The sequence below is a fragment of the Spermophilus citellus genome (genome assembly GCF_964194105.1).
Source record: "Spermophilus citellus genome assembly, chromosome: X".
NCBI classification, from domain to species: domain Eukaryota; kingdom Metazoa; phylum Chordata; class Mammalia; order Rodentia; family Sciuridae; genus Spermophilus; species Spermophilus citellus.
This window is the reverse complement of record NC_138190.1, coordinates 82,782,930-82,810,789: the sequence shown is the minus strand read 5'-3', so window position 1 is coordinate 82,810,789 and position 27,860 is coordinate 82,782,930. Positions and strand designations below refer to the sequence as shown.

Here is a 27,860-nt window from a genome sequence, read left to right as displayed (position 1 = left end):
TCCCCAGCACCATAACAGTGCTTGGTACATAATAGTTGCTTTGTACTATTTGTGGAATTAGTGAATGAATTTCTTTTTTTTAACAGAGAGAAAAAGAGAGAGAATTTTTAATATTTATTTTTTAGTTTTCGGTGGACACATCTTTATTTTTTATTTTTATGGGTGCTGAGGATCGAACCCAGCACCCCATGCATGCCAGGCAAGTGCGCTACCACTTGAGTCACACCAGCCCTAGTGAATGAATTTCTAACAAAAAGATATACTCTATATATCATGCACAGTTTACCAAATATATAGTAACATATATTTACACTAAAAGTTTGAAATATAGGTTCATATTATTTAACACAGATGTGCTTGGAAATGTATGGGATCTGATGGTACTCACTTTAATACCCATTATATTTTTGATGTTAACACATATAAATTCTGGTAGAAAATATATAGTGTTAATCTACAGATGTATTACCACCTCAGAGCTACATTTATAGTCAGGAAAGTACAAGATTTGGAAACCAGTTCCCTGATTTTGCACGTAAGGAGCTCGAGGCCCATAGTGACAAAATTACTTGTTAATATATCATACAAAATTATTTTAAAACTGTGTATTTCAAAATTAAGAGTGTTTAATTTGAAACAAATAAAATATACTCTAGAATAGCTGGAATGTATAGGGAGATTGAGCTGAAGAAAATCTGGAGGAAAGAAATGGAAACATTGCCAACAAGAAAAAAGAAAATAAATATTGAATCAGTTTAAGAATGAGAAACTTTAAACAAAACTGTGCAAAAACTGGACTTAGTAAACTTGCACAGTTCCATATTCCTGGAGTTTTTATGCAAAGGTAATATGGAAACTTAAGGCTCCCAGTGATTGGGCTGATGCCCTCTCTCTTATCAAAGAGTTAACTTCTCAGTCTACCTATTCCAATACTAATGTCTTACAGCTCATCCTCATGAAACACATGAAATATTGTTTTACTAGCTATCTGGGTATCCCTTAGCACAATTAAGTTAGCCTATAAAATTAACCACCACAAGTGGCTACAACAAACTACTAGAGACTGGGTGGCTTATAAGCAACAGAATTTATTTTTCTCACACTTATAAAGGTAGAGAAATCCAAGGTCAATGTGCTAGCATATTTTGTGTCCAGTACAGGTCTATACAGATAGTGGTGTTTTTGCTGTAACTTCAAATGATGGAAGGGATGAGGGTGCTCTCTGGGGTTTCATTGGAAAATGCACTAATGCCATTTATGAGAGTTTACCCTTATGATTTGTTAAACTTTCAAAGGCCCTATCTCCTAACACTATTACCTTGAGGATTTGGAGTTCAATATTGTAATTTTGAGAGGAGGATATGAATATTCCAACCATAGCAACTTCTAAGATCACTTCCATCTTCAATGATTCTATAAAAATGTAATAAACCCACTAGAAATGTATTTATATAGAGTCATTTCCCATTGCCTTTTAGTTTGAGGAGTATCAAATAGGAAATATTTTAGCCTTCTTATGCAATAAGTTCCCATATACTTTCAATATTCATATTGCATATCTCATCTTTATCTTTGTACATTTCAAATCACTCAACTCTCCCAAAAATGTTGCAAAAAAGTTGAAGATAAAGAAGAACTTGGTCCTTGTGTTCCTTTATTTTGTCCAATATATTTTATGACCCAAATGAAACAAGAAATATTCTGAGGAAACTGGTGTCTTCCTCCAATTGTTTATACTATCACTGCAGCAACAGGGTCCAGGACTATTGTAAAAGAAAAAACTTTTGCATTATAATTTTTATACATCAGTATTCACAGATGGAAAACAGAGAGACCACCTGACAATTTGAAGGTATTTTAGTAAGAAGTTGCAGTTCTTTAATTTTTCTGAAGTCTAGCGTTCCATTTTCAGTGACATAATATAATGGGAAATTGAAATGGATCAAAAATTTTTAACTAATATTTCTTCCAAGGGGGAAGTTAGTAAAATTAGAAAAGACTAATACCCATAAATATTTTTATTTTCTGTTGTATGATTTTAACTTGGCAGTTTACAAAACTATGTATTTCAGACATCACATATAGATTGGATGCTAAACGTATCCAGCGTCCTAAAGTTCCTGAATTTGAAGATTTCCCAACAATTACAAAGAATAATTGGTATCATTGGACTAACTTAATAGTTCTTCTGTGTGGCCTTATATGTATTGGTTTGAAAAATCTTACAAAGTATAAAGGTAACTTCATTCATGCTTTGTATTTATAATTTCTAAGGTGGCTTTGTATTTCTGTAGTCCCTGTTATACAGAAGAATTCTGGTTGAAATACAAGGAAGGAGTATCATAATCCAATTTAAGACTGAAATTTAAATGTGTAATCATTATGAGTTCATGTTTTGATAAGGTGTGGGGTTTAATTTGAGGTCCATTTCATTTTCCCCTGGATATCCAATTGTTTCAGCATCATTTCTTTTTTTAAATTTTTTTATAGTTGTAGATGGATGCAATACCTTTATGTTATTTATTATTTTTATGTGGTGCTGAGGATCAAACCCAGTGCCTCACACATGCTAGGCAAATGGACTACCACTGAGCCACAACCCTAGTATCCCCAGCATCATTTCTTGAAAAGACTACCATACCCCATCAAATGGTTTCTGTACCTTTGTCAAAAATAAGCTGAGCTCTGCATGCTTGTGTGGGACTATTTCTGACTTGGGTATTTTGGTCCATTGACCTAATGTCTTGAAATTGAGTGTCTGGATTCCTCCCACTGTATTTTTTTTAAATATTTATTTTCTAGTTTTTGGCGGACACAACATCTTTGTTGGTATGTGGTGCTGAGGATCGAACCCGGGCCGAACCCGGGCCGCACGCATGCCAGGCGAGCGCGCTACCGCTTGAGCCACATCCTCAACCCCACTGTATTTTTTAAATATTGTTTTATCTATACTAACTCATGTTCCTTCCATAAGAATTTTACAATTATCTGTTAAATATATCCACAAAAATTCTTGCCTGGATTTTTATAGGAATTTTGCTAATCCTGCATATCATTTTAGGAGGAATTTACATCTTTAGAACACTGAGTCTTCTAATCTGTTAGCACATAATATTTCTCTATATATTTAGAACCATTCTTATTTCATCAGTGTTTTGTAATTTTTAGCATATAAATCTTATACACGTTTTGTTAAGTTTATACCTCAGAATTTGTTTTTTGAAAATAGCATTATAATTTTAACTATTTTATGTTGTGTCTGTTTGTACTTTTCAATGGATTATTTCATCTCATCTAAACCATGATATTTGTGTGGGTAAAGTTGTTTTTATTATTCTGTTATTCCTTTTGTGTCTGCAAAGTCTATAGTGACATTCTTTGGTTGATTCCTGATATTAAGTTTTATTTTATTTTTCTTTCCTTGCCAGTCTTGCTAGATACTTATCAATTTTTCCTGTTGTTTTTATTTTAAAGCAGTTTTTAATTTTCTGTTGTGGAAGACTAGGAGGAAATAAATAAGCTAAAGATTGGGATAAAATATTTGTCAACCACATATCTGACCAAGAACTCATATATAGACTATATGAAGGACTCTAAAATTACACTCTCTTGTGTGTTCAATCAAAAACTTCAATTAGAAAATGAAGAGAAATTTCACTGAAGAGGATATACAGATGGCAAATAAGCACATGGAAAGATGTTCAACATCACTACCAATTAGAAAAACCAAATTAAGAACTCAATGAATGTCAGTGGTAGAGTGTCTGCTTAACATGCATAAGACCCTAGGTTCAATCCTCAGGAAAGAAAGAAAGAAAGAAAGAAAGAAAGAGAGAGAGAGAGAGAGAGAGAGAGAGAGAGAGAGAGAGAGAGAGAGAGGAGGGAGGGAGGGAGGAAGGATAAACTTGATGAGTCTTCATTACACACATGACTGGGAACATCCAATTTTTAAAAAATTGTTGACAACAGTAAATATGGGCAAGAAAGCTGAAAAGTTGGATATCTCATACATTGCCAATAGTAATGTAAAATGGCATTGCTCCACTAGAAAAGAATTTGGCAGTTTCTTATATACTCTAACATATAATCCCAAAATTGTATTCTTATTAATTTGCCCTTAAAAAATTGCAACTTATGTCTGTACAAAAACCTATTCATGAGTGTGCATAATAGCTTTATATATAATAGCCAAAAACTGAAAACAACATGTGTCCTTCAACAGCTGAAAGATTAAACAAACTTTGGTACATACATACCATGGAATACCACTTGGCAGTAAAACAAAATGGACTACTGATACAACTTAAATGACTCTCCAGGGAATTATGCTGAATGGGAAAAAAAAGGCTGATTTTAAAAGATTTACTGCTGTATGATTCCACTTATATAATATTCTTGAAACAGATACAGAAGTAGCCAATAGATTAGTGGTTGCCAAAAGTCAAGGATAGTGGGAAGGGATAAAGTTATGGTATAATAAAAGAACATAGAACTATATGTATGTAGTGTACAGTATCAATTTCCTGCTTTTGATATTGTGCTATAATATTGTAAAGTGTAATTTGGAGGAAAAGGAGTGAAAAAAATCACACGATACCTATTTTTGAAATTTTTTTGTAATTCTAAAATTATTTCAACATGTTTCAAAAATTGATTCTAAATACAATAAAATTAAATTTTTAGAATACAGAGCAATAAAGAGCACATTTTTACCCAGAAGGAACAAAACTGGAAATGGCATTTGAACTATAGGAATATAGAACTAAAGTAATAGCCTTATTTATTTATTTATTTATTTATTTATTTATTTATTTTGGAAAAAAAACAAGAGCCAATTCACTTTTGAGAGATTTGGTGAATTGATTTCCTCAGAAATAAGGTAAAAACAGAAACAAAGTGATCTCTACTAGATTGTATATTGTTCTAAAATCTGAATATTTAGATAAATATCCTGCTTGTGCTAATAATCTCTTTTGAAATAAAACAAAATTATTTTTATTTTAGCTTATTGACATAAATTCATTATTCTGTACCTGTTTATTCTTTTTATTCAAATTTTATGTAGCATCCATTCATTTTTCATGGCCAGACTGCTAAGTTTTCTACATTTATAAAACTCCCTCTTTTATTTTTTTATAAAGACTTGGATTGGGAATCGACGAAGGAAATACCGTTTAATGGGGATTGAAGTTCCACCTCCAAGAGGAGGCCCTGCTGATTTCTCTGAGCAGCCCGAATCTGTTTCTTTGTCTGCACTCACACAAGGAGAGGAAGCTGGGCATGAAGTAGGAGAGGATAATGACAGAAATGATGAAGTATCCATCTGTTTGTCCGAAGGAAGCTCTCAAGGTACTTTATGTGCTTGCTACACCTCCTAATAATAGCCTTTATAAATCTGATGCATTTTTCTGCTTTTTGGCTCACTGCACCTCAAATCTAGAGTTTTCAAAACACTTGACCAAGAATTTGTAAAGAAAGAGATTCATTTTTAATGTTTCCATTAAAGAGTCTCCCACATCAACTCACACAAGTAGCAGTCATCTACCACAAAAATGATCTCCTACACATTAAAATGCTATTTATTTCAATAATTCATATATTATAATTAAATAAATGATTATCTTTATTTTATTGGAGTTCTGGTCAATTTAGATTAGAGCACTAAAATACACTGTAATGCAAGGGAGTATGGTACAACATAATGAACAACAGGCTTGGGGTGTAGCAAACTGGGTGCTTGCAAGTCCTATCTTTTCCATTATCTGATTATATGACTTCAGGCAAATCATTTAATCCACTGGGCTTTAGTTTACTCACTTGCAGAAGGAAACTAGATTGGATTGTCTTTAAAAACCTCTCAATATTTCCTTAAATGAAACTGCAAATAATACCATGGAATCATTTGTCCATGAGAAGTGTATTTCATTTGACTTCAACCATGGAAATAATACTAATGCTACTTTTATTAACACTTTTATTAATGTTTAATTTAAATTTCATAAAATTCATCCATTTTAAGTGTACAATTCAATTATTTTATTAAATTTAAAACCATTACTATAACTAAAATCTAATCTTAGATCATTTTCATCACTCAAAAAAGCCCATTTTCAGTCAATATCCCCTTCCATCCTCAGCTTTAGGAACTACTAATCTAGTTTTGACTACATAAATGTGCATTCTCTGCATATTTTAAATAAATGGAATCATACAATCTATAATAATTTTGCATCTGTGATTGAGAAACAAGGAGAATAATGTATTTGCCCATTTTGTTTGTTTTGTTTCATTGAGTCCTATTCAGGATACTGACACTCATACATTGACATTTTCCAGTTCATCATTTGCCTTTTAAATTTGTTTATGATGTTTTTATGATGTCAGAATTTTTGTTGTAATTTAATATTGTCAGATTTACCAATATTTCCTTTATGATTCCTGACGTGGTTGCATTTTTTCTTGTGATACAACTATGCAAATATACCTCTATATTTGCTTCTGATATTTTATAGTATTATTTTTACATATTCATATTTATTTCACTTATAATTTATTTTGCCTTAATGCATGTTAGGAAAATGCCTACTTTTATATTTTCAAAGATGTAAATAGTTATCTCTGCACTATTTGTTAAATAATATATATCTTTTTTCCAGTGTGCTTAAGTGTAGCTTTGTGTCAAATATGCATACATTTATATGCATACATACAAAAATACATACATACATATGCATGAACCCATACAAATATACACACTAGGTAAAATTCTGAAGTTCCTCTTGTGTTACGTGGATCTGACTATTTACAACGTGGCTTTATAAAATGTCTCAAAATCTGGTAGGATTCTTGTTATTCTTAGCTCTTGGGGTACTTTGATTCTTCTGAATAAAATTTAGAATTGTTTAGTTTTTATCTTTTCCTAATTTCATCTTCAAAACCCATTCAATACTTTATTGGCATTGCATAAAATGGATAAGCTATTATATAAATATTAATTCTGGTTTGCATTTATTGAGTTTTATAGAGCTGTCCAGCAAGCTCTTAGATACTATGGTCTGGAACTCAGAAGCAAGGTTAAGATATGTGAAATATTTGAATCACCCACACCAAAGCCAAAAACTCCTAGACAAAAAAAAAAAAAAAAAAAAAAAAAAAAGAAGATTTATTGAGTAAGAAAAACAAGTAAAGGACAATGGGCAAGGACTGTGTGTTGAGAAAAATTCAGATTTGGGGACTAGAGAAGATAAAAGAAGTCATTAAAAGATCATTCAGAAACAGGAGACAAAGGAAAAAGGAATATTTCAGAAAGAAGAGTGGTCATTATTATCTCAGTGATCTCGCAGACATTGAGTAGAATGGAGAGGCCATTGAATCTGTTTTTAAGGGATTCTTAGAAAAAGCAATTAATACATGCACTGGCAGAAATTTAACATTGCAGTAGGTTAAGTAATAAAAGGGAAAGAAAAGCTGTCACTGTTGAGAGGGCTATGTACTTCAAGACCAGGTGTTTAAAATGTTATCAATTTATGAATGTGAATATTCAAGTTTCTCTCTTTCCCTCTTTATCTCTCTTTCCCACTCTTTTTCCCTATTGTTACTGATATTGGTGAAGATGGTAACAGAATTTAATATACAAGGAAATTGTGAAGCAGATTTTAAAAGCACCAAATTTTTTAAAAAGAAGCATTTTATCAATTCTCATCCCTTTATTTCTAAATTAGTGGGTTCATTAAACACAATTTTGTCTTCTCTCAGTCCTGGAGATACTTGGAAATTCCCAGTGATTCATGACAGGCTCTTTAGAACATAATGTCTGGCAGCTAGTTGAAGGCGAGTGGGGAAACAGGGATTTGTGTCTTTGTATGAGTGGGTGGGAAAGGCTGTGAGGAAATATTCTGATAAAGTTCAGAAGCCCCTAGGTGGATTTTTATTCCTTAACTGCCACTCCCCCACCTATAAGGGAATTTTAGAAAAAAAAGCAATTAATGGAAAAAAGTGAAAGTTAATTTTAAAGCCCTCTGTAATGGTCCACTTTTAATAAACCATTGCTCCTACACTGGCATTCTTTGTCATATAATAGCATGTTCTCTAGACAGCTGGCATAGTAATCAAGACCTAATGAGAAAGAGGAGAGAGAGAATTTAATGTATGAATCAAAAAACACTTGACGAGAAGTGCGATTGCCTAGAATTTCTCTCGGCGGCTTATTTTTCACAGCTGCATGATAACCTTTTCATTCTCATCAGAAATTGCAACAGAAAAGCATTTTCAAATACAGAAAAGAGCCCCTTTTTGTGCAGTTTACTACTACTTCTATTCTCTTCCTCATTTTGCTGATGGAGAATACTAATCTGATTGGTTTGACTGTGAGCATTTTGTGATGATTAAGTTAATTGTATCATCTGGTTTAAACTAATATCAAACCTTTAAATATGCTAACCATATTCTGTTACAGTTTATGAGAATGCAGTTAGATGTATGTCTACTTTGAGAATTTCATTAATTTACTCTTAGACATATACATACAGAATGATTAGAGTAACCGATCATACCATTTCAAAAATCTAGCAACTGAAATTCAAAGTCCTTATAACACATCTAGTGATTCAATAGGATTTATAAAAAGAGAAAGATATCTTTAAATATGTGCTTACAAATTACACGTTAAAATCAATAAAAATGCTATAAAATTTTCTAAAACATCTGCATAACAAACAAGACTTTTTAATTGCAGTTAAAGGCAAGTTTTGCTGGAGTCAAAAAATGCTGCTGTGTTGCTGATCTTTTCGCAGTTTCAAATCCATTCCTTTATCTCTGAGGTGCTGATATGTCCCTAACACAGAGCTTCTGGCTTACCTCTAACATCCGTATTCTATCTCCTACTTTTCCCTCTTTGACTTCCTTTCGCTATCCCTGTGCAGGGATGAAGAAAAGGGAGATATGGTTGGGACTAAATTTTTTTAAATCCTCCTAGTTCATCCCTCCACAAACTGTGAACTTCAGCAAAAGGAATGCTTGGATGAATGAGCTCCCTAATTTCAAGTTCTCTATTTTCTAAAACATACATTGATGGTTAAGAAATTTTGAATGTTTTGTACTATTCTGAGGAGCAAAGTGATTAAAGTTTGGGAACAATTAGCATCTATAATATTAATTTTTGCAGCAAAGTCTTTTTCTGCTGTATCTATTATGTGGTTGTGCACATGAAAAATAATTTGGCATACAATTCCCTAGTGTGAGTATGTAGCCACATCATAGAGTGCCCTCTACAGTTGTAACTCATTAACAATTCTGCTTATTTATTTTCCAGTTAGCAGAGCTGCTTTTCTTAATAATCAGACTTATTAACAATGTTTATTTTCCAAACTTTCACAATGTAAAAGAAAACCTTTCTTATTCAATGCATCACTTCACGTTTTTATTTAGAAATCCTCAAAATAGTTTTTACTTAAGTCTTCTAAAATAATCAAACCATGCATAAAAATGTTACCAGTAGAGCAAAACTGTGCACAAAGTTACAAGTAAATGAGAACAGGAATATATGGCAAACCTATAAGGAATAGTACCAATAATGATCTTGTTGATAAGCAATATAACCCCTCTTCTGAGACCACCAACTCTGCAGCTAAAGCTGATGAAAAAATTTCCTCCCTTCATTTCATTTAGTTGCCAATTTAGTAGGACTTTAAAGGTCTATGATTTGAAATGTCTAAATAATGAATAGGTTTACAGTCCCTTTGTCTAGGAATCATTCTATTTTTTAAATTTAAATTGACTTTTTTTAGATTCCACATATAAATGGGATCGTGTAATTTTTCCTGTCTAGTTTATCTTAGAGTAACATCTTTTAAGTCCAACCACGTTGTAGCAAATTTTAGGGAAAAAAGAAGATCAAATATATAGAAGTAGAAAATAAAAATTAGTATTAGAATAGAGATGGGGAATGGGACGAATTCAGTTAAAGGATGTGAAGCAGCAAGTATGTATGATGAATGAGTGGAAAGATCTATTGTAAAACATGAGGACTATCACTAATGATAGTGGATTGTATTCAGGGGTTTTGCTAAATGTTTATAGCTGCTATTTCTTGGAAGGGTTTCACTATATGAAATGATAGATATATTATTTTGTTTCAGTAAACTAACCATTTTACTATATACATGTGCATTATAATATCATGTTGTATACCAGAAGTATACACAATAAGATTTTTTAAATATTTTTAGTTGTCAATGGACCTTTATTTTATTTATTTAAATGCAGTGCTGAGAATTAAACCCAGTGCCTCACATATGCTAGGCAAGCAATCTACCACTGAGCTACACCCAAGCCCCTAAAATTTATTTTTAAAATAGACCTAGTAAGAGACAGAAAAATATTAAATCAAATTTATAGTAGACTTCATATTAAAACTCTTGCTAAAGTTTTCCTGGATTTCTTCAACTTGAATTCTCTCATAGAATTCTCCTAAGTGAGTTCCTGGATTCTACATGATTTCCTATTAATCATTCCTATGCTCATATAAGACACTCTTACATATGTTTACATGGGAAGGAATGGGCTCAGAAAAAAATTGGGAGGGCTAATATTTTTGTTATTCTTTCTAATGTGAAATAAAATGTCAACTGCCAAAGAACTGGGAAAATCTATTAATATATATCCAAATAATTTCAATGACATGGCCAAGAAGGGGGGGGGCATTGTTATCCTGTTTTTCTAATGGTTAAAAGATAAAACAGGGGCAATAATGTATGCAGACACCCAGTGCCTTGAATTAGCCACTTTCCATAATTTAGCATGAAGAGTGTTTTAGTAAGTTGGGTTTTTTCCACCAAAATTACATTATTTTCTTTCCTAATTTTTTTCTTTCACTATTGTAAAATATTTAATTTAATAAGAAAAGGAATATATCTTCATTGTAGAAAAATTTGGTAAATACAATAAAAACAGAAGTAATTCTACCTCTCAGTGATAACCACTCTGGAAATGGGGATTAGGGGATATTTTAGCCAGTATTTTCTCTTAGCATATATACAGGATAACAATTTTAATAATTTTTCCAATAGTAATGAACAATAAATTTTCCCCATAGAAATATTTATATACAATAAGAAAAATAAGAAAATTGAAAAAATCTCTATCCAGAGATAATAACAGTAATATTTTGATGTAAACAGTGCCATTCTTTTTTTCCTCTCCATTAAAATATGATTTTTTCCTCCTTTACCCAATTAAAAGTATGTGTATCTACATGGTAGGTTTGGTCACCTTTATTTTTTCATTTTACAGTAGATGGTTATTAATTTCCCTGTTGCTAACTATTCTTCTATTTCATTTTTAGTGGCTTTATAGTATTTATTGTAATGATAGGTCCTAAGTGATTTCTCCCAGTCTCCATTGCTAATGATATAGGTTTCTTCCTTTTTTTTCTATTTAAATAGCACTGTAGAGACTATCTTTGTATTTGCACCCATCCACACTTTTTTCCTTAGGATACATTGTTAGAAGTAGAATTGCCCATTAAAGCATTTGTGAAGTGAATTTGCCATCTGTATCTTTTTACAATAGAGACATTATTTAAGTGGTCTTGAGAAAAAACACACTCAATATTAAGTTTTGAGGTATGAAAAATGAAATTATCCTTTTTTCCCCTATAGAAGAGCCCAGTGATATTGTTCCAAATGAGTCAAGGGCTCAGAAAGAGGAGGACCACCATGCAGTATCCGCAGATAATGTGGTATGTACACTTTGAAATTCTTTCCTCATTACGTGATGGATTTCAAGACATATTTCCAGTTGGTGACAGAATCAGCTTTTTCAGAATAATGTCTTTCTCTACTTCACAAAGCAAAACAGCTTTCTTTAATGAACTTATATATGCTTGAATGATATCTTTGAATGCTTACTAAATGAAATTTTAAATGCCTCAACATGTTTTATTTAGGGGATTTCAAATAAAAAAAAACAATACTTATAAATATGATACTTTATGTATGAAAAGTTATTTTTCTCTAACATACTTAGCAAGTAGCAGATTTCTTCTCATTTGACAGAAAGCAGAATTAGAATGGAGTTTAGCCTGAGATCATGAAGGAAGCCTTTGTCAGTTCCGGTACTTGTGTCCCAGACCCAGGATTTCTGACTCTGATTTCTCTGTGTAGACCATACCTATCTATACTATATTTAGAATTGTTTCTTTTTTATACTTAAATTGAACTCTGTTACTCACCTTAAACATCATAGTAAAGGAGTAACAAAAATATTACAGTTCAACAGCAGGCAGAGTCAGGCTGTGTGTGGATTAATCTGGGTTTTGTGAAAATGTAAACATATAATAAGGTTCCCTCAGCAGCTGTTTTAGAAGCATTTGTTTATACTTGACTCCATCAAATAATATAGAAATTAAGACAGTGTTAAGCAAAATCATGCATACAGGGGAATGGGAAAAGTCATTGTGTATTTTTTCCCTTTTGAATCAGTATTTTGTGCTTGATTGCAGTCATTAAAAGTATGCCCCGATAATGGATTTTTTTTGTTCCAAAATTACTGTGATATCAAAATTAACCCTTACATTACCAACATTATTTGTTTGTCCCTATGATCCTGCCACATCTGTTTAATAAAAATTAAGCACATACAACATGCAGTTTTGCTCTTGTTTGTTAAATATCTACAATATTTAATATTGTTACTCACATGTAAAATGTAGCTAGGATTGCATTTTATTAAGTCCTGGCTGAAGTCTATGTTTGACACTTCTAACACTAAATTCAACAGGTTACACTCCAAAAAAAAAAAAAAAAAAAAAAAAAAAAAAAAAAAAAAAAGCTTTGATTTTTGAGGCAAAGTCATTTTTTCATTAGGTAACAAAAAATATTAGTTTTCTAGAATTTTAGATTTCGTTAATATTCCTAAAGTGCACCAACTAATAATCTCCTTCTGATATAGATTTGAATCATAATATATAAGCTATATACGTGTATTTACAAATTAAAACCTCTTACTCCTGAAAAAAAATGCTCATTTTTAGCCTGCCTTGAATCTCCCTTGCAGCAGACATTTGAAGATAATGAATGAAGTCATTGCGTGGAATGACTCACAGTCACTTAGGCACCTAATTTTTCAAGAACAATTGATTTTCAGAGACAAAGCTCCAAACTTTCAAAGGTTGATCTCCTCTGCCTGTAACTTTGGAGTGCCCCCAATTATTCATGGATGACAAATCACACAGACATATAAGACCTATTTATATGCACAAATCTATACAGTGGCCTTTGGTGCCTTCCTTCCTGGATTGCTTAGTTCCTTTTTTCCCAGAACCAATGCAAATAGTTAGAGAATATGAAAAACATCAAAAAAAGTATCATTTCTGAGGTCTAGGGAGAGCCAACATGATTAAGTCCCAAGTTTATAGTGATTATAATAGAAAACAAAACATTAGATTCATCTCCAGGCAGCGGTAGAAAGCAATTTCATTGCAGCTGTCCTTCTGATTCAGAAGCCTGCAGGTCAGAAACCCTGTAATGGTATCATATCCTCGTAGGCAATATTTCAAATATGATCATTCCACGTTTGTTTGCGACTTTTAATCACCATATATATTGCTGGGTAGGAAGCCTAATTTCAAATTCTGTCTACAACATGCTGCTATTAATGTGCTTGTTCTTAAAAGACTTGTCTAGTGACTAGGTCTTGCTGAGATTTTCCCTTTTTTAAAGAGTTTAAATGTTTCAGGGTGCTTTTAATTTTTAACTATGTTTTTTTACATGCAAAAGAAAAATTTAGGGCTGATATTTTCTTTTTTTATTTATGTATTTATTTATTTATTTTATAGAAGACAGTCTGTTTTTTAGGTTGTTCACAACATTACAAAGCTCTTGACATATCATTAGATTGAAGTGGGTTATGAACTCCCAATTTTTACCACAAATGCAGATTGCAGAATCACGTCAGTTACACATCCACAATTTTACATAATGCCCTATTAGTAACTGTTGTATTCTGCTACCTTTCCTATCCCCTACTATCCCCCCTCCCCTTCCCTCACATCTTCTCTCTCTGATATTTTCTTTTGATTTTTGCTTTTTAAAAAATCATATATGTGATTAGATAATTTGCGTTACCCTCATGTTTATAGCTTATTGGCAATTCTTTTCATCAGGACTGAGCAATTTTGTTCATTCTTTGGACAGTTATTTAATTAGGACCTACTGTGTGCAAGATGCTGCACAAGCTATGTTGTTTCTTCATTTAAAAGCTAAGGGCATTTTTTTCTCTCTGTTTGCCTTTTTCACCTACTCACTCCTTTCCATAGTGTCTAATGAAGAAAAAAAAATCACCATGCAATTTTAATCATTACATCATAAACATCTGCTTTCAATTGTCTAGCTAATAGAGTGAAGTAAATTTGTGATTTTTAAAAATTGTATTTGCCTTTGGAATACACCATGTGTTGATATTTTACATTAGAGGTAACAAAGAGGCCTGAGGAGATAAAAAAGAAAGTGCTTCCTATTGATAATATGTTTACCATTAAAATAGACTATCCTTAAAGGAAGTGAGTTCCCTGTCGCTGGAGGGCGCTATTTAAGCAGAATTGAATGTCTGCTTTTGTTGTTGTTGTTGTTTTGGTTTTTTTAAGGGATATTGTGAAAAGTAATTTTCTATTTTAAATAGTATTAAAGTAGTTTTCTATATTCTAAGCAGTCATCAATTAAAGGTAACAGGAAGGGGCACAAAATCACTGAATAACACTGAGGAGGCAGTTAATTTATTCCAGATAACCTAGACTAGATAACTCATTTGCTAAACCTAACCTTGATTATGTGTGTTCTATACATTGTTGAATATAGTGAAAATCGTCTAATAAATATTTATAGAAACTTCTCTACTTGTATTATAGAAAATAGAAATTATTGATGATGAAGAAAGTGACATGATAAGTAATTCTGAAGTAGAACAAGTGAATTCTCTCTTGGATTATAAGGTAAAATTAATTTTTCAAATTCTGAATTTATTAGGAGAAGGTATTAAATGAGGCAGACTTTTACAGTACCTATGTTACTCCCATTTTAAAGATTAAGCATTCTGGGGCTCTGCATTGATTATCTCAGGCAACTTGAATATCAATCAGAGTGCTGGATATATTAATAATTGGTGGCTGGTTTAAGTGGATATTATTTTATTATAGAGTTTGATGACCAAGTGTAAATATTGATGTACAACAAGGTAGTTAACGTGAAATTCATGGAAATGCCTTTTTTAAGCAAATGTTCATTTTTTAACTAGTGGTGGAGTATGGTGGTATATACTTGTAGTACCAGCTAATCAGGAGAGAGACTAGGCGGGAGGATCACTTGAGTGCGTGGGTTGGAGACCAGCATAGGTGACACAGTGACACTGCATCTTAAAAAACAAATCAAAGGTAAAGCAGAGATTTTTTTCTAGTGATCCCTGATAACCATATCTTGAATTGCAACTTCTTCTGAAGACCATCTTTAAAAATATGATAATATACCAGTTCTAAGAGAAGTTTAAAAACAATTCCCAAAGCAAATACAGAATGAATATGAATAGAGATGACCTTTTCTTAATGTCACTTGTTACTAAACTGAAAGGCTTCCTTTGACAACGTGCAATACATAATTATGTTTTTAATAAATTTTGACATAAGCTATCAATCTGCATGTCAATGTTTTCTGCATAGACATATAAATGGTATCCCTTTGTTAGTCAGTATCCTATCTTACTAGATAACTTTGGAATCTTCTGAAAATCTGGCTACATAGTACTTCTTTCCAAATACAATAGTTCTTTTTTTTAATATTGTCAAGTGTTCACATCAGAGACTAGTAATCTTAAGATGTTATCAAAAATAGCATTTAATCAGAAAAGACAACAGCTGTTATTTTCTCAAAAATCTTTTCAGTTTTCCTATAATTGAAATTTATGTCACTTAACAGATTCTGTTTTCCAAATGTTCATAACATGTCAGGTTTTAAAATATTGAACATTGTAAACACAGAAGGAAATTGTCTTTTGAAATTTATTTGCCACTTGGTCAAAGAGCACAATACAATCCTGTATTTAAACTGTATTCCAGCTAACAGGATCATAAAGTTGTTGATTCTGAAGTATAAGAGATCATGCTATGCTATCCTACTTGGTCATATAATATTTCTAAATTCCAAGTTAAGGATTAAAATTACTCTGCAGGCCACCACTTGGCACAGGCTATGGAAACTACAGACGAGAAGCCTGGATTGCACAGCTGTTAAGTTTGCTCTACTTAGCACTCTCAAACAGGTCAGATAGGGTCGGGCTCAAGACTCAGAGGATTCTTTCCAAGACCTCTCCCCTCTGGGATGACAGCCCACTTGAGAAGGTTTGGAGCTGAAGATCAGGGAGGCAGAGCAGAGTGTCCAGTCCAGAAATATCAATGAACATTTTTACTGAACTCTAAAGGACATATAGTAATCCAGTGATTTCCATTTTGGTAGATGCTGTGGGAACAAGAAGTCCTATCACATTAAAGGTATCCTTTATAACACATCACAATGTCACACCAACTTTTTTTCTTTAATTCTCAAAGATACACACCTATGTAAAAATATCATTTTATAATAATTATTTGTAAATATTTCCATTCACCTCACCTATGAATTGTTAGCTAAATTCTAAAGTAATTATATAAAACCTCATGTATCAGTTGTAATCGCAGACTTTACACTTCTCAGTTTAGAAAAGTAAACACTTCAGAGAAAATTGTTGTACCATCTTCCATTTACATATGCCTACTAATATTATTTAAGGATGAAAATCACTTTGTTTATTTCTTAAGTATATTCATCGTTTTTTGAAGACAAATGCTTATTTTACTCATTTTTTGTTACCTAGTTGTACAGCCTGGCACTTAGATGTTCAATAACTAATTGCTGAGTGAGTGAAGGAATGAGTAAATTTATATTGTGAAATAATATCAATACTATTATTCAAGTGCTAATTTATATAAAATCAAATATGATCAGGAGCTGTATCATTAAAAATCTTCTTCCCATATGGAAACCATCTTTTATTCCTGGGATTTATTGAACCATATTGAAAGAATATTCCCTATGGTGCATTTGATAATCATTACTATAAAACCATCAATACTCAGTTTGGGTGTAGTGGAGTTTCTGATTGAGATACATCGCTAAAAATCCATATTGCTAGGAGTTCTAACTAAACCAAAATGTTTATGAGACAAGCTGATGGGCACAGTAAGTGAGGCATGAATAGTTAGCTGTATCATAAACTAGCACCTAAGTTTTGATCTTCATGGAATCTTGGGTGCTCCCTAATTATTTTGGAGAAGTATCAACAAAACTTACTAGGAATGAATGGAGGATTTTAACAAGAAAAATAAGCTACGTTTTGTTTTGTGAAATTCAGTGTTATCTTACGAGTTCCACTCACAAGCACTCCATTTCCTAAGGAAAACCTCTAAAGTACACATAAATCACAGATTGTAATCTAGGAAGGCTTGCAAAATGCAGCTCCGTGAAGAAAATGTCTATAATATAAAACTGTATTAAATGTTTATGCTTTTGAAATATTTGATTAATACTGAGTAGAAGAAACATTTGCATGAAAAATTACAGATCTGCATATCAAAAGATTCTTTGTGACTTTGGCAAATTGGAATAAATATTTTCAAAATGTTTCTGATGGACCATGGTGCAGCACAGCAGGACTGTGTATTCAATGGAGACACTACTATAATGATGATAGCTATCTCCTGTATTCAAAAAGTCCTCCTGGTCAGCACTTTACTAATACTGCTGCTCTGACAATGCCCTGACTAATAAAAACAAAGGTTTAGAATTAGTAAAATGTATTGTGGCAGGAGCATGTTGAATTTTATTATAATGCTTACTTATAGCTTAGATTGCTGTAGAGTGCCTCTGGATAGGAATTTAGCTTGTGCAGATGTTTTACTTGATATTAAATAATCTGAAAAGGAAGCAGTTTTATCAAATAAAATAAATTCTAAACTAAGCTGATAAAATAAATGGTACAATAAACATGTTCACAGATTGAATGTGATTAATACCACAGCATCCTCTCAATTGAAACAACAAAATAACCATAGAATTAGCTACTTTTTCTAATTTTTAAAAAAATTTTGTTGTAGTTGGACTCAATACCTTTATTTTAATTATTTATTTTTATGTGGTGCCGAGGATCGAACCCAGGGCCTTGCACATGCTAGGGAAGCACTCTACCACTGAGCCACAACCCCAGTCCAGAATTAGCTAATTTTAATGTGTTTTATGCAGCTATTTGAACAAGGTCAAAGATCCTGCTATACTCTTTGAGTACATATCCGTGAGGTACAAAAGTGTTAATATGATTTATGAATCAAATATAGAATAATTATATATATATATATATAAAACTACTTAAATTATCCATCACCTGAAATACAATTTTTGTTGTAAGTACATCTGAAATTTGTTCTCTTAGTGATTTTGAAATGTATAATACATCATCATTTACTATATTCATCTCACCACATATACTAATCAGGTTAAAAATAAACAAAGAAATTTTGTCATTTGCAAAACATGGATGAAATTAGAGACCATTATTAATTTCAATTAGTAAGCCATGTACAGAAAGACATACTTCATGTTCTTTCTTATATGTGGAATATAAAGCAATTGAATTCAGAGAAGCAGAGAATAGAATGGTGGTTTTCAGAGACTGAGAGGTGAGGAAATGAGGAGATGAATGATAGTCAAAGTGTACAAATCGTTAGGAGGAAGAAAGGGTGTTTTTGTTCAGAATTTATTCTGGGTTTCTTGTTTTGTTGTTGCTACTTTGTCTTGTTTTGATTTTGTTTTTCTTTTGCTGGAGATTGAACCCTGGGAGTCAAGAATGTTCTCTCCCACTGAGCTACACACCAGAACTCTTATTTATTTTTATTTTTATTTTTTTGTAAGAGACAAAGTTTCCCTATTTTCTTGCTTTAGCCTCCATGGTAACTAGTACATGCCACCACACTCCTTGTATTTTTAACCAGGTTTACTGATATATAATTTCCACATAGAAAAAAATCAGTTCTTTAAGTATACAATTAAATGAATTTTGACAAGTGCAAACAGTTGTGTAAATACTACCTCAATTTGTTTATTCACTTGCTAATGAAGGTTGGACTGTTTTCAGTTAAGGAATATTATGAAAAAAAGATGCTATAAATGTTTGTGTATAAGTATTTTGGTACATGTGTTTTCATTTCTCCTGATTAACTATCTAAGATTACAATTACTGGATGAAAATTAATATATTGAATTTATATCAAACTGAAAAAAAATCCAAATGGATGTGCCACTTTATACTCTCACCAGCAATGTATGAAAATTTTAGTTGTTCTACATTCTCACCAATACTTGATATTATTAATTCTCTTAACTTGAGCCATTTTAGTATGTTAGTAGTATTACTTCATTGTGGTTTTAATTGGAATTTCCATAATAGAAAATTATATTAAATATATTTTCATGCCAATAATTTTTCATATATCTTCTTTACTGATATATCCAAATGCATTGCCTGCTTTTTAGTTTGTTGCTGGTTCTGTAAATGTTTTTTGTTTTGTTTTGCAATACTGGGGAATTAACTTAGGAGCATTCTACCACTGAGCTAATCCCTGGCCCTTTATATTTATTAGGTTGAGTTAGGATCTCACTAAGTTACCTAGGCTGTCCTCAAACGTTTGATCCTATTGCCTCAGCCTCTGGAGTTGCTGGGATTGCAGGATCTACCTGGCCTATAATTGGGATTTAAACCCAGTTTATAATAGGGATTTAAGAGTTCTTTATGCATGCTGGATACGAGTACTTTTTCAGATATGTGAATTGCAAATATTTTCTCCCAATATAAGAATTGTGTTTTATTTTCTTTACTGCGTTATTTGATGAGTAAATTATTATGAAGTCTTTTAAGTTTCATGCTATTTATGTCCTTTCAGAATTTTTTGCCTTACCAAAGGTCACAGTTTTTCTCCAATTTTCCTGTAGTCCTACATTTTTAGGTTTCACATTTAGGTATATATCAATTTCTTATTAAATATTTTTTATGAGATGAGGTAAGGGTTGATAACTTTTTTTCATGTGGATTTACATTTTCAACCACTATTTGTTAAAAGGCTACGTTTTCTGTGTCCATTAAATCACCTCAGTACCTTTATTGAAAATCAATCAACCATGTGTGTGTGGGTTTATTTCTGTACTGTTTGATTGATGCATCTGTGTACCCTTATGCTATAAATATATTTTCATAATTACTGTAAATTAGATAGTAAATTCACTCAGAAGGCTTTCATGGCCATTAACTTATTTGAGTCTTAAAATCTTCAATACTATAATTTTAAGTTTGGGATTATTAATATAATATGTATTTTACTGATGAGTAAACCGACAGAGTGGTTAATTGGCCTACCATGTTTACAGTTATCAGTAGACCTAGTACTAGAATACCCCTAAATCCTAGACTAGTATCTTTTCTGAAGTAAATTTTAAAAAATACTGAAGAGAAACTGATCCCCATATCAATGATTCACAGTGGTAGATTAAGAGATATTCTATTTTTCTTCCTTTTTATTTTATTTTTTAAATGTGTTCTAATTAGTTATACATGCAGAATGCATTTTGATATATTGTACACAAATGGAGCAAAACTTCTCATTCCTCTGGGTATACACTATGCAGAATCACACCAGCTGTTCAATCATGCATGTACATAGGGTAATAATTTCCTATTCATTCCAATATCCTTCCCACCCCAATACCCCTCTCCCCTCCCCTCACTCCCCTCTGCCCTATCCAAACTTCCTCCATTCTTACATAGCCCCCACCCTCAATTATGAATCAGTACCTACATATCAGAGAAAGTATATTCCTCCTTTGGTTTGTTGGGATTGGCTTATTTCATTTAGCATGATATTCTCCAGCTTCATTGATTTAGTGGCATATATTATAATTTCATTCTTCTTTAAGACTGTGTAATATTCCATTGTGTGTATATATGCTATAGTTTCTTTATCCATTCGTCTGTTGAAGGCCACCTAGGTTGGTTCCATAGTTTAACTATTGTGAATTGAGTTGTTATAAACATTGATATGGCTGTATCACTGTAGTATGCTGATTTTCAGTCCTTTGCGTACAGACTGGGAGTGGAATAGGTCAAATGGTGTTTCCATTCTAAGTTTTGTAAGAAATCTCCAGACTGCTTTCTCTATTGGTTGCACCAGTTTTCAGTCCCACCAGCAATGTATGAATGTATCTTTTCCCCCATATTCTCACCAACACTTATTGTTGCTTATATTCTTGATAATTGCCATTCTGACTGGAGTGAGATGGAAACTTAGAGTAGTTTTGATTTTCATTTCTCTAATTGCTAGTAATGTTGATCAGTTTTTATATATGTGTTGAATGATTGTATTTCTTCTTCTTGGAAGTGTCTGTTCAGTTGTTTAGCCCATTTATTGATTAGGTTATTTATTTATTTATTTTGGGGGGTGTTATGTTTTTTGACTTCTTTATATATCCTGGGGATTAGTGCTCTTACGTGAGTTATCTGTGGTAAAGATTTTCTCCAATTCTATAGGTTCTCTCTTCACCTTATTGACTGTTTCCTTTTCTGAGAAGGAGAATTTTAGTTGGAATCCATCCCATTTATTGATTCGTGATTTTATTTCTTGCTCTATAGGAGTCTTATTAAGGAAGTCAGGGCCTAATCCAACATAATGAAGATTGAGACTTACTTTTTCTTCTATTAGGTGCAGGGTCTCTGGTTTAATTCCTAGGTCATTGATCCACTTTGAGTTGAGTTTTGTTCAAGGTGAGAGACAGGAGTTAAATATCATTTTGCTACACATGGATTTCTAGTTTTCCCAGCACCATTTGTTAGAGAGGCTATATTTTCTCCAATGTAGGCATTTGGCACTTTTGTCTAATATGAAATAACTATTTATGTGGGTTTTTCTCTGTGGCTTCTTTTCTGTACCATTGGTCTACATGTCTATTTTGGTGCCAATACCATGCCACTTTGTAGTATAGTTTAAGGTCTGGTATTGTGATGCCTTCTGCTTCACTCTTCTTGCTAAGGATTGCTTTGACTATTCTGGATCTGTTATTTTTCCAGATGAATTTCATGATTGCTTTTTTCTAGTACTATGAAGAATGTCATTGGGATTTTCATGGGAAATGCATTAAATCTGTATAGTGCTTTTGGTAGTATGGCCATTTTGACAATATTAATTCTTCTTATCCAAGAACATGGGACATTTTTCCATTTTCTAAAGTCTTCTTAATTTTTTTTTTAAATTTAGTTCTGTAGTTTTCCTTGTAGAGGTCTTTCACCTCTTTTCATAGATTGATTTCGAAGTATTTTATTTTTGTGGGGGCTATTGTGAATGGGGTAGTCTTCCTACTTTCTCTTTCAATGAATTCATCACTGGTGTATAGAAATGCATTTGATTTATGGGTGTTGATTTTATATCCTGCTACTTTGCTGAATTCATTTATTAGTTCTAGGAGTTTTCTGGTGTGATTCTTTGTATCTTCTAAATATAGAATGATGTGATTGGCAAATAGTGACATTTTGAGTTCTTCGTTTCCTATTTGTATCTCTTTAATTTCTTTCTTCTGTCTGATTGCTCTGGCTAGTGTTTCAAGAACTATGTTAAATACAAGCAGTTAAAAATGGCATCCCTGTCTCATTCCAGTTTTTAGAGGGAATGCTTTCAATTTTTCTCCATTTAGAATGATGTTGGCATTGGGCTTAGCATAGATAGCTTTTACAATATTGAGGTATGTTCCTACTCTCCGTGGTTTAGCAGACTCCTCATGGTGGGGAGCTAAGCAAACTACTTACAGATTTAGTAATAACAGTCCCCCTTCAGTATAAATCAATCTTTTAGCTTTCAGTATTTGGCTTTCTGAATGATATATTCAGCATTGCTGTACCTGGTGTTCCTCTTAGGGCTAATTGGACTCTTATATTCTTAATTCTAATGCAAATGCTAACTGTTTGATGTAAGAAGTGTCTTATATCAACTTCTCTTATTGGAATTTATTTGAATGGGTTTTTAAACTTACAGTGTTTTTTGTTGGTGATTTGCTTAAAGGGAAGCCTTTGAGTTACAGGATAATTCCTATTGTGCTTTATATTTCGGTTTATTTTCTTTGTTGTCCCTATGATCTGGTTGCTTTTAGAATTTTATTGTGCTTCAAACATGTACATTCTAATGTTAACATCAGGTAATTTTTAAAATACTTTTTAGTTGTAGTTGGACACCATACCTTTATTTTATTTATTTATTTTCATGTGGTGCTGAGGTTCGAACCCAGGGCCTTGCACGTGCTAGACAAGTATTCTACCACTGAGCCACAACCCCAGCCCAACATAGGGTAATTTTATTGTTTGATGTTTTCTCCCTCAGAATGAAGAAGTCAGATTCATTGAAAATGAGTTAGAGATTCAAAAGCAAAAATACTTTAAACTTCAGACTTTTGTTCGAAGCTTGATATTAGCTATGAAATCTGAAGATAAGGAACAACAACAGGTAGGTCCCAAAGAGACTAGTAAGCTAAAATGCACCATGTTGTAAAATAGCATGTCACAACTGGGTTCTTCATATCTTTTTTTTTTTTTCACTTTATATTCCTGTTTGACATGGAGGAGAATGGTTGTTACTTTACGACATTTTTCAGTTTTCTTCAGAAAAGGAGTTCAGATTTTTGTGCCACTATAGTGGGAAACTTAAATAATTGATTCCATATTTTATTAATTCCAGATCACACTTTAAGTAGGGAAAACTGATTTTTAAATTGATTTTAAGGAAATTCCTCAAAATGTTTGTAGAAACAGGGCTACCCTAACTAGAGAGGCACATATTAGGGAAATTTTATGAATGAAAAAGTGAGACATTTATTTACCTCTCTTCTGGAACTTTGTTGCCTGAAAGCCCTCTGCAGAATTCACAAATGTTTGAATATCTTCTATTATGTGATCTATTGCTCAACACTAAGAAATTATGAAATTATTTTGTGAAATTCTTTGACTGGACTGCGTAACTTAATTTTCTCAATTTAAGTAAACTCTTTCAGTCCCCTCCCTACTCTAAGATGAAATGTCCCTTGTTTTTTTGCTGTGGATTTTTGTTTATAAATACCTTCCAAGTTACATTTCCTGTCTAATATTTTTATGTGAAATCTATATAATCATTAATTCATCTTAAAGTAATTATAGATGTATTTTAAATGTGCCATTTAATATTAAAGGATACCAAATTTGTCAGATTTATATAGTTCCATGCTATTCCTGTCTGATAAGTCAGATTTCTGTCTGATAAGTCCTACCAATATTGTGAGAGTCAGGTAACCATTGTTTAGGAAGCAGTTCCAGAAATTTGTATTCAGTGAATAATGTCAGAAGTATAAATAAATTCACCTCCTATACCAAAGCAAGACTGCACATACATACTCTATTCCAACATCTCCATGAGGAAAGATTTAACATCCCATAATTCCACTTTTCTTCAAAGAAAAAAATCTTTATATTATTAACTGATGTGTTGAAGCACAAAATTAAAACTAGAAGAGTATTCAGGAAGCTCAAAATAGCATGTACATTACATGCTCAGTATCATGAATTTTAGGTCCAACCAATGCAATAATGTGAAGCATAGTATTGATCTCAAAATCTCATAGAATATTTTTAATTCAGTTTCATGTCCTGTTAACTAGTACTTACCTGCTGTAGTTATTGCTGTCTCCTGACATCTGGGAATTGCATATAGACTCCATTTTATTCTAATTATAATCTCATTCCTATTTAGGTTCTTTCCCCAAGACCACAAGCAAATAATAAAATAAACTAATCAGTGTTCTATTTTTCTCCTTCTCTTTTACTTTTCCTTTGATAAAAGGCCAATGAACAAACATATGGATAAAAACAATTGGCTGAAAGAAAGACAAAGTGATATAAACATTTTGCTAAATGTTTTACCCTATATAATCAGCACCCAAAATATACACTACTGATTTTCATGACTTTCATAATTGATATGGGGTATAATGAACCTAAAAATATGGTCTCAAATATAGAAGACACTAGTGGTAGTGCATAAAAATAGTATAGGTGATCTCTTAAATTATTGATTTTTATGTTATGAAATATTTATGGATTCATTTACAGAAATAATTTTAGTCTACCTAATAAAAGATAACTATAGTGTCATTGGTTTCTTAATTTTAAAAATTCGTCATTGTTTTCCCATTAGTCTTATTTGGGAAGTTGATTAAGATAAGTGGTCCATAAAACAATTTGACATGGTAAAGAATTTCAGGGTTTAAGCCTATATGTTACACTCTGATTGAAATGTAAGATTATCAATAGGTATTTTAACATCAATGGCCATTTTTTAAATCAAAATAATGTTGCCAGCATTGTTCTAAGCCATAAGTTCTTTTTACCCCTAATAATTCCCTATGAGATCCTAACCTGATCAATTGCCTTTCTTGAACTCTAATTGTCCACTTTACAAAGAAGATAATAATGATAACATTATAGAACTTGGCATTCATACCTTAAGTTCTACAGTAACTGTTACAGAGACTGATAGTGTATTGGGGAAATGCTTTAATAATCTCTTGGAAGAATGACACTTGGTCAGACCCTGAAGGCAGCTGTCATTGATGAAGAAACTTTAATAAAGAAAGTTGTGTTTATGTTAGGCTCCATGAAAAAAAAAGCAGTTCCAACAATTGGCATATTCTGAGCATTTGTTCAGTGTGGCAATGGTGCAGTCTATTAAAGTATGGAAAGAAGAATGCTGACATGGTGTTATTAATAATACCGTATACTGCCTCAGATATTAAAGTTTTACTATTTCTTACTACACTCAATTTAGTCAGTCAACTTCATGCAATACAGTGACAAAGAAATGAAAAACAGTGCTTCTCCGATGTGTAGGACTCCTTACTAGAATTTAGAATATTATCATGTCTCCTCATCTACTTGACTTTCCAGGACTCTATGCACATGGTCAGTGAGTGTTAATTTGAAAACTTTTCCCTCTTTACTATGGTGGTGAGTTAAATCCAGTGATATATTATTCATAGTCTGATCAGCCAATTCAAGCAAATGTTCCATTGCATCTGGACAGGATTAATGGTATCCCACTGTTCTAGAAAAATAGTTCTGTTTCTGGGTACTGGAACCCAAAACCTTAGAGTTCATGTAATAATTTAGGTACCTTTGCTGTGTAAATATTCTCCATTTCAGCAAAAATTTCATGAACAACTTAATGATATAAAATAAGAAACACCTTTTTATCCCAGATAGGAGGTAGTCTTTCCTTGTACATTCTGAAAAAAATGAAGAATGTACTCTTGCCTTTGTGCTACACAGCAACAGGTATAAAATCTATAACTGTCACTTTTTTAATAAAGAAAATAGAAGAAAACTGTCTCATTTCAACAGTGGATGTCATATGTTCTCCAACATGCCCTGTCTTTCTGTTCCTTAATTGGATAGTGGCAAGCTTTCATTTGTTCCTATTCCCTTGGTCCTTGTTTACTGTTGTGCCTACAGCCCACACTACAAGTAATGCTGTCTAAAAATTTCCAGATATGCTATATTATTTTTAGCACTGGGAGAAGCAAATCAATCATTTAGTACCAATTTCTTATAGTCAAGTGGACATCCGCACCATCGGCACATAAAATTGGATAAATTATTTCTCTAGTTTAGATGCATGTTCTGCAACTCCAGATGAAATAATGAGACCATGGCAAAGCTTAGTTCATCAAGCTCAGTGTATTCTAATTATTCCAGCAGAGAAATGAGCAGCCTCTAGATACATCATTACAACAGTTAGATTTAATGGTTCAACTGGCCCTAGTGGGTGCTTGACCATCTGTAGATATGGGCATAGTGTAAGGAAAGAGAAAAAAATCAGTGTCTTCTCAAGTTGTTAAAGTTTAATATAAAGTAGACTAGTTGAACTTCTTTCCTAACCACTAAATTCATTCTCCCAATGAAGAACAAAATGTGGTTTTCTCTAAGTATAGTGAAACCAGGCATGGGTATTTTAATAAAGAATACAATTTCAAAACCCTTTAGCAATGATCAGTGAACACTCAAAAACAGTATGAAAATCACTTAACGCAAACACTTCAAAGTACTTTGTTCAGAACAGTTGCTCATTTCCCTCCTGATTTTCTCCTTTAGACAGGGTTCTAATCTACATAACCTACACTCTCAACATCTAGTATTATGTTACCTCTTATTAGTGTATGAATATATTTTTCTTTTAGGTAAGTTAATTATATAAGATCCTGAAACATAATTGCTTTTTTCTTTAAGACCATGAGAATAAATCAAAATGAAAGGGCTACAACTATTAACATTAAATTGAAAAAAATCTATCCACATACTAATCCAAAAAATTGATTTTTCTGACTCAGGCACTGCTGTCAGATTTACCTCCTGAATTAGAAGAGATGGATTTCAATCATGCTTCACCGGAGCCTGATGATACCTCATTCAGTGTGTCTTCTTTATCAGAGAAAAATGCCTCAGACAGTTTGTGATTTGAGGGGGAGGGGAATATATGATGCAGTCTTTTGGCTGCTTAACAGGTGTGCATTTTAAGATAACTGTATTCTGTTGCCCCAATAATCTTCAGTTGGAAAAATGCATTGTTGAAACATTCTGTGAAAGATGAACAAGATATAATGGCTACAATGCAAAAAGCTGCATGTGAAATTTTAAAGCAATCATTTGAGATTTTCTTCCAAACTGGAACT

At 32.4% G+C, this 27,860-nt stretch overlaps 1 protein-coding gene across 1 annotated transcript in view; it reads left to right on the top strand.

Moving 5' to 3' along the window:
- Nucleotides 1–27,644, top strand: part of HDX (highly divergent homeobox) — a gene marked incomplete at its 3' end in the record, with an annotated part of 110,320 nt that extends 82,676 nt beyond the window's left edge. Inside the window, exons 6-10 of the mRNA XM_081277951.1 lie at nucleotides 5,142–5,349; nucleotides 11,658–11,737; nucleotides 14,903–14,986; nucleotides 23,489–23,611; nucleotides 27,519–27,644. Of these exons, the coding sequence (XP_081134077.1) occupies nucleotides 5,142–5,349; nucleotides 11,658–11,737; nucleotides 14,903–14,986; nucleotides 23,489–23,611; nucleotides 27,519–27,644 (621 nt within the window). The remainder of the gene's footprint in view (nucleotides 1–5,141; nucleotides 5,350–11,657; nucleotides 11,738–14,902; nucleotides 14,987–23,488; nucleotides 23,612–27,518) is intronic.
- Nucleotides 27,645–27,860: the final 216 nt, after the last annotated feature.